We start from the raw sequence: 12,141 nt of genomic DNA, 5'->3' as shown, positions 1-12,141 counted from the left end.
TCTAGCTACAGCTAAGGCAGTTGTAGAAGAAACCAGCAAACTAGCAGATTGCATTGGAAAAACTAGGACCTTGCTGAGAAAAATTTTATCTGAAGGAGTTGACCATTGCATGGTGAAGTTGGACAATGATCCACAAGGATATCTCAGTCAGCCTCTCAGTCTGTTAGAAGCTGTTCTTCAGGAATGCCATAATACATTCACAGCTTGCTTCCATTCATTCTATCCAACACCAGCTCTCCAGTGGGCATGTCTTTGTGACTTGCTGAACTGTTTGGACCAGGTACGTTAAAATGGCAGAAGTAAATATTACAGCTTAGCTTGCCCTTTTGCTCAAATTGAAGCCCAGTAATACTTAAAACTATTACTGTTTTTTTGTTTTTTGTTTTTTTTTTTTTTGCATTTTTCCTGATTTGCAACTTGAGTTTTGTTGTGGTTTGGATGTTTTTGTTCTATAAGTAGGTATTGGATTTGTTTCTGGTTTTGTTTGTTTGGGGTGTTCTCTGAATGTACTTGAATAAGAGCCCAGCAACTTTAGTCTTCTTTAGCTTTTTAAGATTTTCTGTGGGACAGTGATGAAAATTTATGGTGCTGTCAGCACCTGCTTTTTCAGTGTTGAGGCCAGGTATATGAGGATACGTGCTTACTCTTGCTCTTTTTTTAATCACTAATATTTGAGCAATTCCTCATTATTAAGCATTACAGCAGTGCTCTGATCCAGCCAAGTACATGAGAAGCAACTGGAAATACTGTTGTATAATCAACTTCCTTCTATTGCTTAGTGTGAATGAGCATCCCACATCAAACAGTGTAGTTGGTTGCTTGCATTGCTTGTGGTGAGATGCAAACAGTTTGCAACTTTGCATGAAAATTCATTTAACATGCACAATTTCAAGGAAGAAGCTATTCTTTAATGTATTATTCTAAGTTTGTTTAATTATAATTGTTAATTACAAGAAAAGCCTTGTTTTCAAAGGCTACTATCATTTCAAAAGTAATATTAGACCAGTTTGTTATTTTAAAATATGCCAACCAAGATATTTTAATTACTCCAGTTTGGAAGATCTAAATTCAAGCTTATGAGAGAAGACCATGTAAAATTCATAGGAAAGCTTTCTCTAAGTTATTTTTATTAATTACGGTCAAGCTGGAAAGTGCCTTTCAAACGTAGTTTTTCTGTTGTTTCAGTGCAGTGGTGCCATTCTGTTAATTTCTCTTTATGTCCTAAGGATATCCAGGAAGCAAACTTCAAGACCTCCAGTAGCCGTCTCCTTGCTGCTGTCATGTCTGCTCTGTGCCACACGTCAGTGAAGCTGACCTCCATCTTTCCCATTGCTTATGATGGAGAGGCCTTGCTGCGCTCCATGGTTAAACAAGTCAGCACTGAGAACGACTCTGCTCTAGCCCACCGCTTTCCTCTTCTGGTTGCACACATGGAAAAGCTTAGTCAGGTTAGGATGTATTCTAAACATTTCATGATTTATTTTACTTTGCAGCAAAAAGCTGTTACATACCTGCAGTTTTTTGCTTGATAAAGATGTACGTGAATTTTCAGTTTTCTTTCTAAAAGGCTTATTTCAGAAACCTATTATTTTTTACAATTTTCGACTTTTTGCCTGAAGTATTCCAACTGTTTCTTCTTTGGAGAATGTCTAAGCAGAATGGTTCTCATCTTGGAATATTAAATTGGAATAAATATACTTTGGAGTAGTATTCTGTTGCATAGTGTTTTCTGCAACAGTTTTTTAGCTGTTTCGTGTGATTACAAGGAGGAGCACGTAAGTAGATTTGGTGTTTTGAGGAAGAGTCAACACAACTTCAGTAATAAAAAGTCATGTCCCAAACTGGAGTTTTTAAAGGCATCAGTAAAGGAATCGCAATATTTCACACTGTTCTAGCAAAGGTTGTCCTAATCAAGGGCTTTTAAATGCTGTAATGTTCCAGTTCTGTTATTTTAGAATTGATTTACAGTAATGAGAAAGGTAAAGATGATAATCAGATGGGACTACTAAATGGTATTCTTCAGTTTGGAAGACAACAGGGGTAAGATAATAAGAAATTACAAATTATCCAAGAAAAGTAAATAAAGGATAGTTGTAGAGTCTATCATTACCAGAAGTTTAGAGCAAAAGTTAAGGTCAGAAGTTTTCTGCTCTTCATAAAATACAGCTAAGCTGGGGGACATACGCCATTATTGTGCTAAAAGCACAATAAAATTGTAGGCCATTATTGTGCTAAAAGCTTTCATGAACTTGGAAAGCACCTGTACAAATTAATGAAAGAAAAAAACACCACACACTATTAAATGTAAATATAATACTTATTATTTATTCCATTTTATTTAAGAAGACACAATAGATGCCTAAGCTTAGATTTGTTTCATAGTCTTGATTCAGCAAAGAGCAACTTAATTTATAGTCAACTCACCACTGGTTTTCTCTTACCTCTTTGCATAGAAGCTGCTTTTTGCTAACACCAAAACCATAAAGCTTCCAAGTTTCTTTTGTAGACACTGCAGAAGAAAACTATATGAACAGTTTCAAAGGTATAAGTCCACTGTGTTTTAATGTATGCTTTTAAAGCCCTCGAGTTTTTTTGGCTATGTAGTAGATAAAGAAGAGACCTCTCCTGGGGAAGGACACCTGTATATGGTATCTGTTGAATGCCATAAAAGACTTGTAATCACTTCAATCAGGAAATTAGGGACATTAATCAATTCTTTTGACAAAGGAATACATACCATGATAGCTTTGAGAATTTTAGGTTTCTTTTCCACCTTCTAGTCATTGCTTATCTTTATGAAGTCACAGATATTTCAACTGCCTAATACTTATAATATGTCAAAGGTTGTGTTTTGTTTTTTTTAATAACCATGTCATTTATCATTGTTTTTGTTCATACTGCAGAGTGAAGAAAATGTTTCAGGGATGACAAGCTTTCGGGAAGTGTTGGAAAAGATGTTGGTCATTGTTGTTTTGCCAGTACGGAACAGCCTTAGAAGAGAAAATGAACTTTTCTCTTCACATCTGGTTTCTAATACCTGTGGGCTGCTTGCTAGTATTGTGAGTGAGCTTACAGCATCAGCATTAGGATCTGAGGTAAAGCTGCTTTAAAATCATTTTTAGAAGTCTTTTAGGACGAACATGTTATTAATGTGGTACAGGCCGGGATGGGTGTTTTAGAGGGGTGCACATCTTTCAGAGATTCTGGAATTCTATGTTTTGAGTAATGCAGATGTTTTGCATAAATTTAAAAGTATATATTCACTGTATTAGTAAAGTACTGTTGATAATTAGCTTCGTTAGGGCTGCACAATACCGCAGATTGTTTAAAATGGCAATTTTTTGAGTACTTTGCCTTTTGCTTGCATATTTGTGTACATATACAATCTTTTCAGGAGCCTATAACTTCATTAAATGACAGAAAGGTATTTAACTTTGTTAAAGGCATGTCACTGTCTCTGTGCTATCAACAGGCTTTTCTCACAGAAAGAATCCTGCTTTTGATAACATCTTGATTCAAGGTGTTTTTGTCATTATGTAACATCTGTTTCTGCCCTATCTTGATCTTGAAAGTACTTAAGGCAGAAACAGTTAACCTTTATCTAAAGCAGAAATACCTAACATTTCTTTTAGTACAGCTAACCTGTATTTTTTTTTTTTTTGGTAATTCATCCTATTAAATATGTATTTTAATATTTTTAAAGAACAAGTTGGATTCCTAATTATTCTTTCTTATTATCAGAAATACTTCCTTTTTTCTTTAGTCAGTATTAACTAGAAAAGTAGTGGCATCTTCTGTGGTTTTATGAGTTGAGTTTTAAAATTTAGCCACTTGAGAAATTCCCTAAGTTAATTCACTTTACTTTATTAAAGCTGCCTAACATTTAGCAGTTAATATTTTCTGACAACTGTATTTAACTTTTCACAGGTTGATGGACTGAATTCTCTCCATTCTGTCAAATCCACTCCAAATCGATTCACTAAAACAAGCCAGGGAAGAAGCTGGAATACTGGGAATGGATCCCCTGATGCAATATGTTTCTCTGTTGACAAACCTGGTGTAGTTGTAGTAGGATTTTCTGTTTATGGTGGAGGAGGAATTCATGAGTATGAGTTGGAGGTATTAGTTGATGATGTAAGTACTACATTTGGGAAAACAATTTGAACGGAAGTAAGCTCAGGTTTTTTTAGAGTGTGTTTTACAATGTGATATTTTCATATTGTTCAGTCTAGGCTGCCTGTAAAACAGTGCACTGGTAGTAGGGCTTTCTGCTTGTGGTGGAAGATTTTTGTATTTACCACAAGCTTCATACCATATCTAGGAGGGTCTTTGTTATTGTCCTGAACTCTTCTATTACAAGTAATATTTGAGGTATTGGGGTGTCTTGGTTTGAAAGAAAGGTATCTGCTAGGGAGGGCAGAGCCTCCCTTTGGAATGGAGAATTCAAATCCCCTCCCTCCAAATTATTATAATTAAGAAAATTAAAGGGGCTTTCAGGCAGAGGTATGGAAATAGGAATAACAGTTATTTTACTAATATGCATAGCAAGACAAATGAACAACAATAACTACAGCATTGAAAGTAAACAGAACTAGGGACCTTGAGGGGCTTTGCTTTACAAAACCTGGGGCAGTCTGATTCCGGTGCGGAACTCCAGGAGCACCAAGCTGGAACAGTGGAAAATCCTGGACTGGTGGTAGCAGCCCAGATAAAGCAGTCTAGTTGAAGCAGTGATCTCATAGAGAAGATCTGGTAGCCTTTGTCCTCTGTGAAAGATCGAGTGGGTAAGGGCCCAAATCCCACATTATATCCAGGTGAGGATCCTTGGCTCCTCCCTCTGGGCGGGGCATATCCCAGTGGGATGCAGTAGGTCCTTGATTGCCTCTTAACAGAGATCGCTCCTGGAGGGAGTTATCTATGGGTCATGGCAAGGCATTGATGGGCCCATTAACAGTTCATGAAGGTGGTGATAGAATAGATTTTGGGCACATCCTGGATTGTAACCTAGGACACCGGGGCTTTTCACTTTCTGGAGTTTACTAATTTACATTTACTAATGTAAATTAGTACCAGTTACCTCTGTAAACTGTGAATGAAAAGGAGAAATGAGGTTAAAACCAAATATTGCAGAAAAGGGTAATGGCCTACCAGCATGATGAGGCTGTATCTAATACCTGTTTCATGTGCTGTTGATGTACTTTCTTAGAAGCAGCATAGAACTGCATTGTGGGTTCTTCTAATGAAGCAAAACTTTCTTTTGCACACAGTTGGTCACTGTAACTGATGATTCTGATTTCTTCCAAAGGACAAGCATAGGCTATTATGGGAAATAAACCTCTCTGCTCAGCAACTTCCTGTTTAGGGGAAAGGCTTTACTATTGACTCTGAACAGGTTTTTCATATTTTCATTTGTAATGCCATATGTAACAATTTGTGCAATGAAATGTAAGTTGCATAATTGTGTGTGTCATATATTTACATTATAAATGTATTAAAATTACTTTGTTTCTTTGAATCAGAGTGATCATACTGGAGATGCAACTCATTCTCATAGATGGACCTCTTTAGAATTGGTTAAAGGAACTTACACCACAGATGATTCTCCCAGTGACATAGCTGAAATCAGACTTGACAAAGTTGTCCCACTGAAGGTAAATAAAATCAAAGCACATCTGTAGGTTTCATACAACTTATTGGGATAACAAAATTGAAATGGTCAGTGTAAATTGTTTGGGTTTTTGGATGCCTGTTCACAAGTTGATCTTGACATGTGTGCTTCATAAAGTCTCAATTGACCTATAAATTAAAAATTCCAAATCCTGTCAGCTAGAAGAAATTACATTCCAGTTGTTATAATTGCATAAGGGAGATTCTAGTTGCTTAGTAATTTTAGAATGTTTTTGAAAGCGCAACTTTTTTGTGCAACTTGATAGTTAATTTTCCTGGATATCTGCTTACTCTTCAAGTAATTAGTAGTAATTTAAGTTACGGCCCATAGTTTGGGAACATGGAACAGCTGTGATCTTGGTTAAATTCTGGGGGTTTTTGTTCAATTTCATTTGTAGAGTGCTTTGAAGGACTTTTCAGACTCTTCAGTATGTAACATAATAACTTTCATGTGCCATGAAGTCATTAGGTACTTGTTTTGTACTGCAACCTGTTTTTGCTGTCCTTTCTAAGGAAAATGTGAAATATGCAGTTCGTTTGAGGAATTACGGAAGCCGGACTGCCAATGGAGATGGTGGAATGACCACAGTTCAGTGTCCAGATGGTGTAACGTTTACATTTAGTACGTGCAGTCTGAGCAGCAATGGCACCAACCAAACACGAGGACAAATCCCACAGATTCTTTATTACAGGTTTGTGTGTTGTGATGGTTCATTTCTAAGAAAAGTGAATGAAACCATCACAGTGCTATTATACTACATCTGTTTTTTAGAAGTGGTTGAAATAAATGCATCCAGAGTGTGTTTGTGATGCCTCTTCCAGTCTTGTTTTAGGTTCTCTGGGTGTTTTTTTGACTTGACAAGTAATGTGATGGTTGACTTTCTGTGAGGTCCATTGTTTAGCACCTTAAAGGTCTAAGTATGGGAAACTCGTAAGATACACTATTTCAGTGTCTGTTTTTTCTATACCATAATAGATATGAGAGATTACTCACTGGTATGTTTATCTCTCCAATTTATTCAGTTCTTCAGTTTCCAAAAATAATTGCATCAGGTAGTGAGGCAAGGTCTATTTATATAGGAGCTGTCTCCTCTCTTACTTATTGAAAGGTATAAAAAGAGAAATTGCAGTTGCCTGAAGAAAATCAGCTGAAACATCTGACTGTCCTGCAGGGAAGCTTTACTTCAGCCTTTCAGGATGATAGTAGGAATTCACTTGTGGTAATGCTTTTGCAGAAAGCATTGCTTTTGTGTTTGAGGTACTTAGCCTGATTTGTACAAAGACACAATTTTCAATTGGCAGTACAAGGCTGATCAACAGAAGATGGAAGGAATTAATGGATTGGTGAATAATAATTTGTTTTTATCTTTGATTGTGTGAGAAGTACCTACATAATAAAAGATATAGAGAATTTTAAAAAAATAATACTATACCAACTGTTATATTTTAGACTAACAAGCACATGAACTTGTTGCTCTTAAGAAGGTTTTAAAGAATGTAAAATATGAAGAAATAAAGTGACCTGCAAAATTATAGTAACAGTATATTTGAAGATATAAGATAGTGCTGAACTACCTTAAAACATGAGATTATGCTCAAAGATCCAGCTTGTCAGTAAAAACAGCAATTGCTTATTAAAGAATGCAGTTGCAGTGGTGCAGGTCATGAGACTAATTGATTTAGTCTCCTGGAATCATGAACTTTATTATTAAGTATTGGAAAGTATAATTATGTAAGAAGGATGAAAGATATGAAAAACATCTATTTTCACTCCTCGTTTGTCTGCTTTTATACAGGCAAAGAAAAAATAAAAGCAAAATAAGTTTCTTTGATTTCAGAAAAGCAAAGGACATAATTTCAGTAATGGAAACTTCAAGACATTGTAGCAATGATAAATTAACATATGAAAAGTCCTGATCAGAACAGTCTCAGGATTTTTTATTTCAACTGATAAATTTCAAAGAAGTTTGTGAAAGACTAGTGGTACAAATTGGAACTGTTACAGAATAAATTGTATTAGGAAAAATTGCAGTGCTGTGCTGTAATTGCAATGTCTTTTTTAGTTTGCATGGACAAGATAAATTTAATGTTTTCTGATGCATGACTATGGTTATGGACTTAGTTTGAGGACTCACTGTTTGATATATAGTGATGTGAGGTTTTGATTTGCTTACAGCAAAGAAACAAATGTTGAGTCTATTATAGAGCAGCTTGTAAAAGTCACACTCCATTTTGTTTGGAGGATGCTCAGATATCAATAGAATTGCTTCTTAGGCATATGCAAGAAGGGCCAAATACAGAAGTTAACACACTTTTTGGTGAGGGCAGAAGAGTTTTGGAGGGATTAGTTGGAAAAGTACTCAGTTGAATTGCACCTACCATCAGTGGCTAGCAAGTTCAAATGAAAAAGGCTTGAGGCTGACAGCAAAGCTACAATTCTAGGATATTTGGAAAAAATGATCTTTTTGCAAGAGTGGTTGATTCACATCACAGAGAATGAGAGATATCCTTGTTCACTGAACTACTCAAAGTAAAATTTCTGAACATTCTGCAGCACTAGTCCTCAGAATGCTACTGAACAAACATAAGATGGCCAAAAGAGAATGGTAGATTTTGTTTTACATGTTGACTAAGTGGTTTTATTTCTCTGTGCCAAAGCTTAATCACTATCATACTGAAGGCTTGGATTAGTTTGTAATTGTCATTTGACAGCTTTGAAAAAGCAAATTATACCTTATTGAAATTGTGTAATACATAATGTTGTTTAGGAGAGCCTGATTTGACATACAGAATGGATTTGAAGGGAAGAAGTATTTGTTAAGGGTTAAGCCCAAGATGGTATTTCAAAGCCATAATTAATCTTTGAAATAAGAAGGGATAATCTTTGTCTCTTATGAAAATGCAGGAATATCCATTAAGAAAGTTTTTCTTGTTTCTGTGAAGCATTTTTACGTTGCTTTATTTTTACCAAGACAGGCAACTGGCTTTGGAAGAGCTTAGCAACTAATACATTTATGTGGTTTAAAAGGCATCTAGAGATAGGAACCATTTCAGAAAACTGCTTTTTGTATTTTTTCCCAAACAAAGTTATTGCACAGGACTAGCAGTGAGACTTTTCCTCCAAAATACTTTCCATTGTTTCTTCATTTTTTTAAATTGCTTTCTCGTATTTTTTGGCTAAAAATTAGTCCTTCTTTTTTAATGTAATTTTGTATTTGTGAACTTACTTTAACTTAATCCACTATCCAGGAGTGAGTATGATGGAGATCTGCAGTCACAGCTGTTGAACAAAGCTAATGAAGAAGACAAAAACTGTAGCAGGGCTCTTTCTGTCGTGAGTGCTGTTGTACGAGCAGCCAAAGACTTGTTGCACAGAGCTCTTGCTGTAGATGGTAAGGCTTGAGAAAATTTACTTTTCCAGACTTTACTTTGCTTAGCAAGCCATAATAGTAGAATATCACCTGAATAGAAAAGCTATGGTGTTTCTCTTTTGCTTTCCAAAGAATATTTTTCTAACCTTTCATTCCTGTAGATATCAAATGGTGAGTAACTTCTCTGTCATTGAGTTATGTTTTTGATATCATCGTCAGATACTTAGTATAAATTTGTTCATCATTTTAGCAAGTATCATGTTGAAGCTGGTAAGATTCTTTATTTCCAGAAGATCTTCCATGATGGGTTGGTTGCAAATTTCATTAGTGTTTTGCACAGAGAATGTATTCAGTAGGATTGATTAATGTAATTAATATATGAGCACTTAAACATCCCTTTTTGAGAAATGTAGATATCAGCCATTGTAGCCAAAATGTCCAGAATATTACGTAGTGCTGTAAAACTAATATTGAAGGGCTGGGAGAACTGTTGTGCTAACTTTTATACTGTATAAAATATGAATGCAGCTTCACAAAAGGGGAAAGAATGAAGTAAAATAATGTTCTAAGAGAAGGACATTTTTCAACAGACATCTGTATATAATGACATTTGTCTCGGGTGGACTTGGCGGACTCAGAATTCAACAGTGCCTGAATAATGAAAATATTCTGAAGTAAAAATAGTGTAGGAAATAAAAGTTTAACTTGGAAGGGGCAAGCCAGAAAAATAAGATATGCTTTTAACCATACCATCTTTATTTATAATACCTCTGTTCTAATTATCTTTATTTAGCTGAAGACATTCCAGAAGTACTCAGCTCTTCCAGTCTGTTTTCAATGCTGCTTCCCCTCATCATAGCCTACATAGGACCAGTTGCAGCAGCTATTCCTAAGGTATGCTCCTCGGCAGAAATTACTGAAGAAATGTATGAATGTTTATGCAAGGAAGAGGTTTACTCTGAAAATTTGAACATGTTGATTTCTTACTATTTTATGAATTAGTGATTTATATTTGATAACATGACTCATGAATTTTCCATAAGTCAAGAATTTTAAAAACATATAATGACTTTTTTTTCAACTTCAATTGAAATCATCATAAAAAAATACCTTAAGGAAGCAGAGAAATATGACAGTCTTTAGTTGTAGGAAAGGAATGAGAACGATGTCGTTTACAACTCATTGATGAGCATTGTTGGGATGAAATAATTTAATGAGCAGATGCATTTGCTCTTTACTGTAAAAATAAAATTTATATAACAAAAAACTAAGATTATTTCTGTCAAATCAGCATTTAAAGGTATCAGGTATAAATAAAAGAACATGCCTTTCCGTGCCGTGGCATTTCTTGCATGTGCCTGTTCTGGGACACTCTTGAAATCTGTTATTAGATTTACAAATGTCAATAATGCTTAGCTAGTAGATATTATTGCCTTTTATTGATTTTTCATGAGCTGTAAGATGTTTTCTGACTTCTCTTCAAAGGGGGAGGAAATAGAACTGGCCACTTAAAATCTAGCAGACATGTTGTGAAAGAGTGTCAGATTTTAGTTACCTTGTTTCTTTATACAACTGGAATTTGAAACAACCAAGTGTTTTGTTGTAGATGTGTTCCTCTACTTAGAAAATGTAGTGAAAATTACAGGGAACAGTGCGATGCTTAAGGTTTCATACATTAAAACATGTTGAATGTTTGAAAAATCCCCCAGTATTAATCTGGTTATAAAGTATAACTGCATTATTACTTTAGTATGTTATTTACTTTCTGTGAACTTGTGCTTACTGTTTGTTAATGTTTAACGTTTTAGTAGCAGCTATTTTGGAGAAAGGATGTCACGCTTGTATACAGATTCTTGTTTCAGCTTTGGCGGGTCTCCAAGAGGAGATGAATGTACTGGTGCCTTTTTTGTCAGGATTGTGTTGATACGGAATTGCAAGATGACTGAATGATTTGTTACACTGATATTCTGAGAGTGTTCAAACAGCCACTGAAGAGAAATCAAAGTATTGGACTTTTGCAAGTACTGTTTTTACCAAGTTACAATACTTTGTAGTAACCCATGTGGTGCTATGTTACAGGTTGCTGTTGAGGTCTTTGGCCTGGTTCAACAGCTACTTCCTTCTGTGGCAGTTCTGAATCAGAAATATGCCCCTCCAGCTTTTAACCCAAATCAGTCTACAGACAGCACCACTGGAAACCAGCCAGAGCAAGGGCTTTCAGCTTGTACTACCTCCAATCACTATGCTGTTGTAGAAAGTGAGCATCCTTATAAACCTGCCTCTGTTACACACTATAAGGTGAGCACCATTTCTAAGTGCACATGCTGCTTCTTAAAAAGCTTGACATGTGAGTTTTCTTGAGTCAGCATTTGCTCTCTGAAAAATTGTTACTGTGGATGATAATTAGTATTGTCTAATATAGAAGACACTTCCTTATATTATTGCTGTACTGCTTTCTGGACAAAAACTCTCCACCAACTATAGTGGAAAATAGTGACATTTTAACCCCCTAATTCAGGTATCTGCTTTAAGTCCCTAAATTTGCATAGTCTTATATTTTTCTGCTCTCATACAGAGTTTCTTTGCTCTTACTGTACAGATGGTAGAAGTTCAAAGTCTTTACATATCGAGTGTATAATCTCAATCAGACTTTCTTATCTAATTCTAAAACAACGTTTTGTAAAAATAACTAAAGTCAGTCCTAGTCAAATTAACATCCAGAAGTAGCAAACCTATAAGCAAGTGCCTGAACAGGATATAAATTATTTCGCTATTGCAGTGCTTGTCCTGTGAGACAGCAAGACATCCACTGCAGAAAATGTAGTTACCATATGATCATGCTGATGCAGTAATGCTTATTTTTGTCCTAAAGTTTATGGAGCATGTCTAAAGCCTTGATTTTAGTAGTTACTGCCTTTGAATTTCTGTAGCTATACGCTGTTGTAGTTCAGGCCGCATTCACAAATGAGGTTCAGCTGCTTAGTACTTTTGTGGGATTGCTCAAAACAGATATTCATTATGTTTGTTGAAGTTTGAGTTTGAAAAAGGTATCTGATAGTTCAGTGTTTGTAATAGTCTGTGGTTGTTTTGTTTAATGAACCTG

The 12,141-nt window shown here is 35.5% G+C and overlaps 1 protein-coding gene across 10 annotated transcripts in view; it reads left to right on the top strand.

Annotated features, from left to right (window-relative positions):
* Positions 1–12,141, top strand: part of MYCBP2 (MYC binding protein 2) — a 171,926-nt gene that overhangs the window by 86,192 nt on the left and 73,593 nt on the right. For all 10 annotated transcript variants that reach the window (XM_062487781.1, XM_062487784.1, XM_062487786.1 and 7 more), the window contains 9 exons: positions 6–280; positions 1,227–1,448; positions 2,904–3,095; positions 3,928–4,134; positions 5,520–5,651; positions 6,181–6,359; positions 8,917–9,059; positions 9,832–9,932; positions 11,118–11,336. In XM_062487781.1, coding sequence (XP_062343765.1) covers positions 6–280; positions 1,227–1,448; positions 2,904–3,095; positions 3,928–4,134; positions 5,520–5,651; positions 6,181–6,359; positions 8,917–9,059; positions 9,832–9,932; positions 11,118–11,336 — 1,670 coding nt within the window. The remainder of the gene's footprint in view (positions 1–5; positions 281–1,226; positions 1,449–2,903; positions 3,096–3,927; positions 4,135–5,519; positions 5,652–6,180; positions 6,360–8,916; positions 9,060–9,831; positions 9,933–11,117; positions 11,337–12,141) is intronic.

The sequence above is a fragment of the Cinclus cinclus genome, chromosome 2 (assembly GCF_963662255.1).
Source record: "Cinclus cinclus chromosome 2, bCinCin1.1, whole genome shotgun sequence".
NCBI classification, from domain to species: Eukaryota; Metazoa; Chordata; class Aves; order Passeriformes; family Cinclidae; genus Cinclus; species Cinclus cinclus.
The sequence above is the reverse complement of the archived record's forward strand: the minus strand, read 5'-3'. Positions and strand labels throughout refer to the sequence as shown.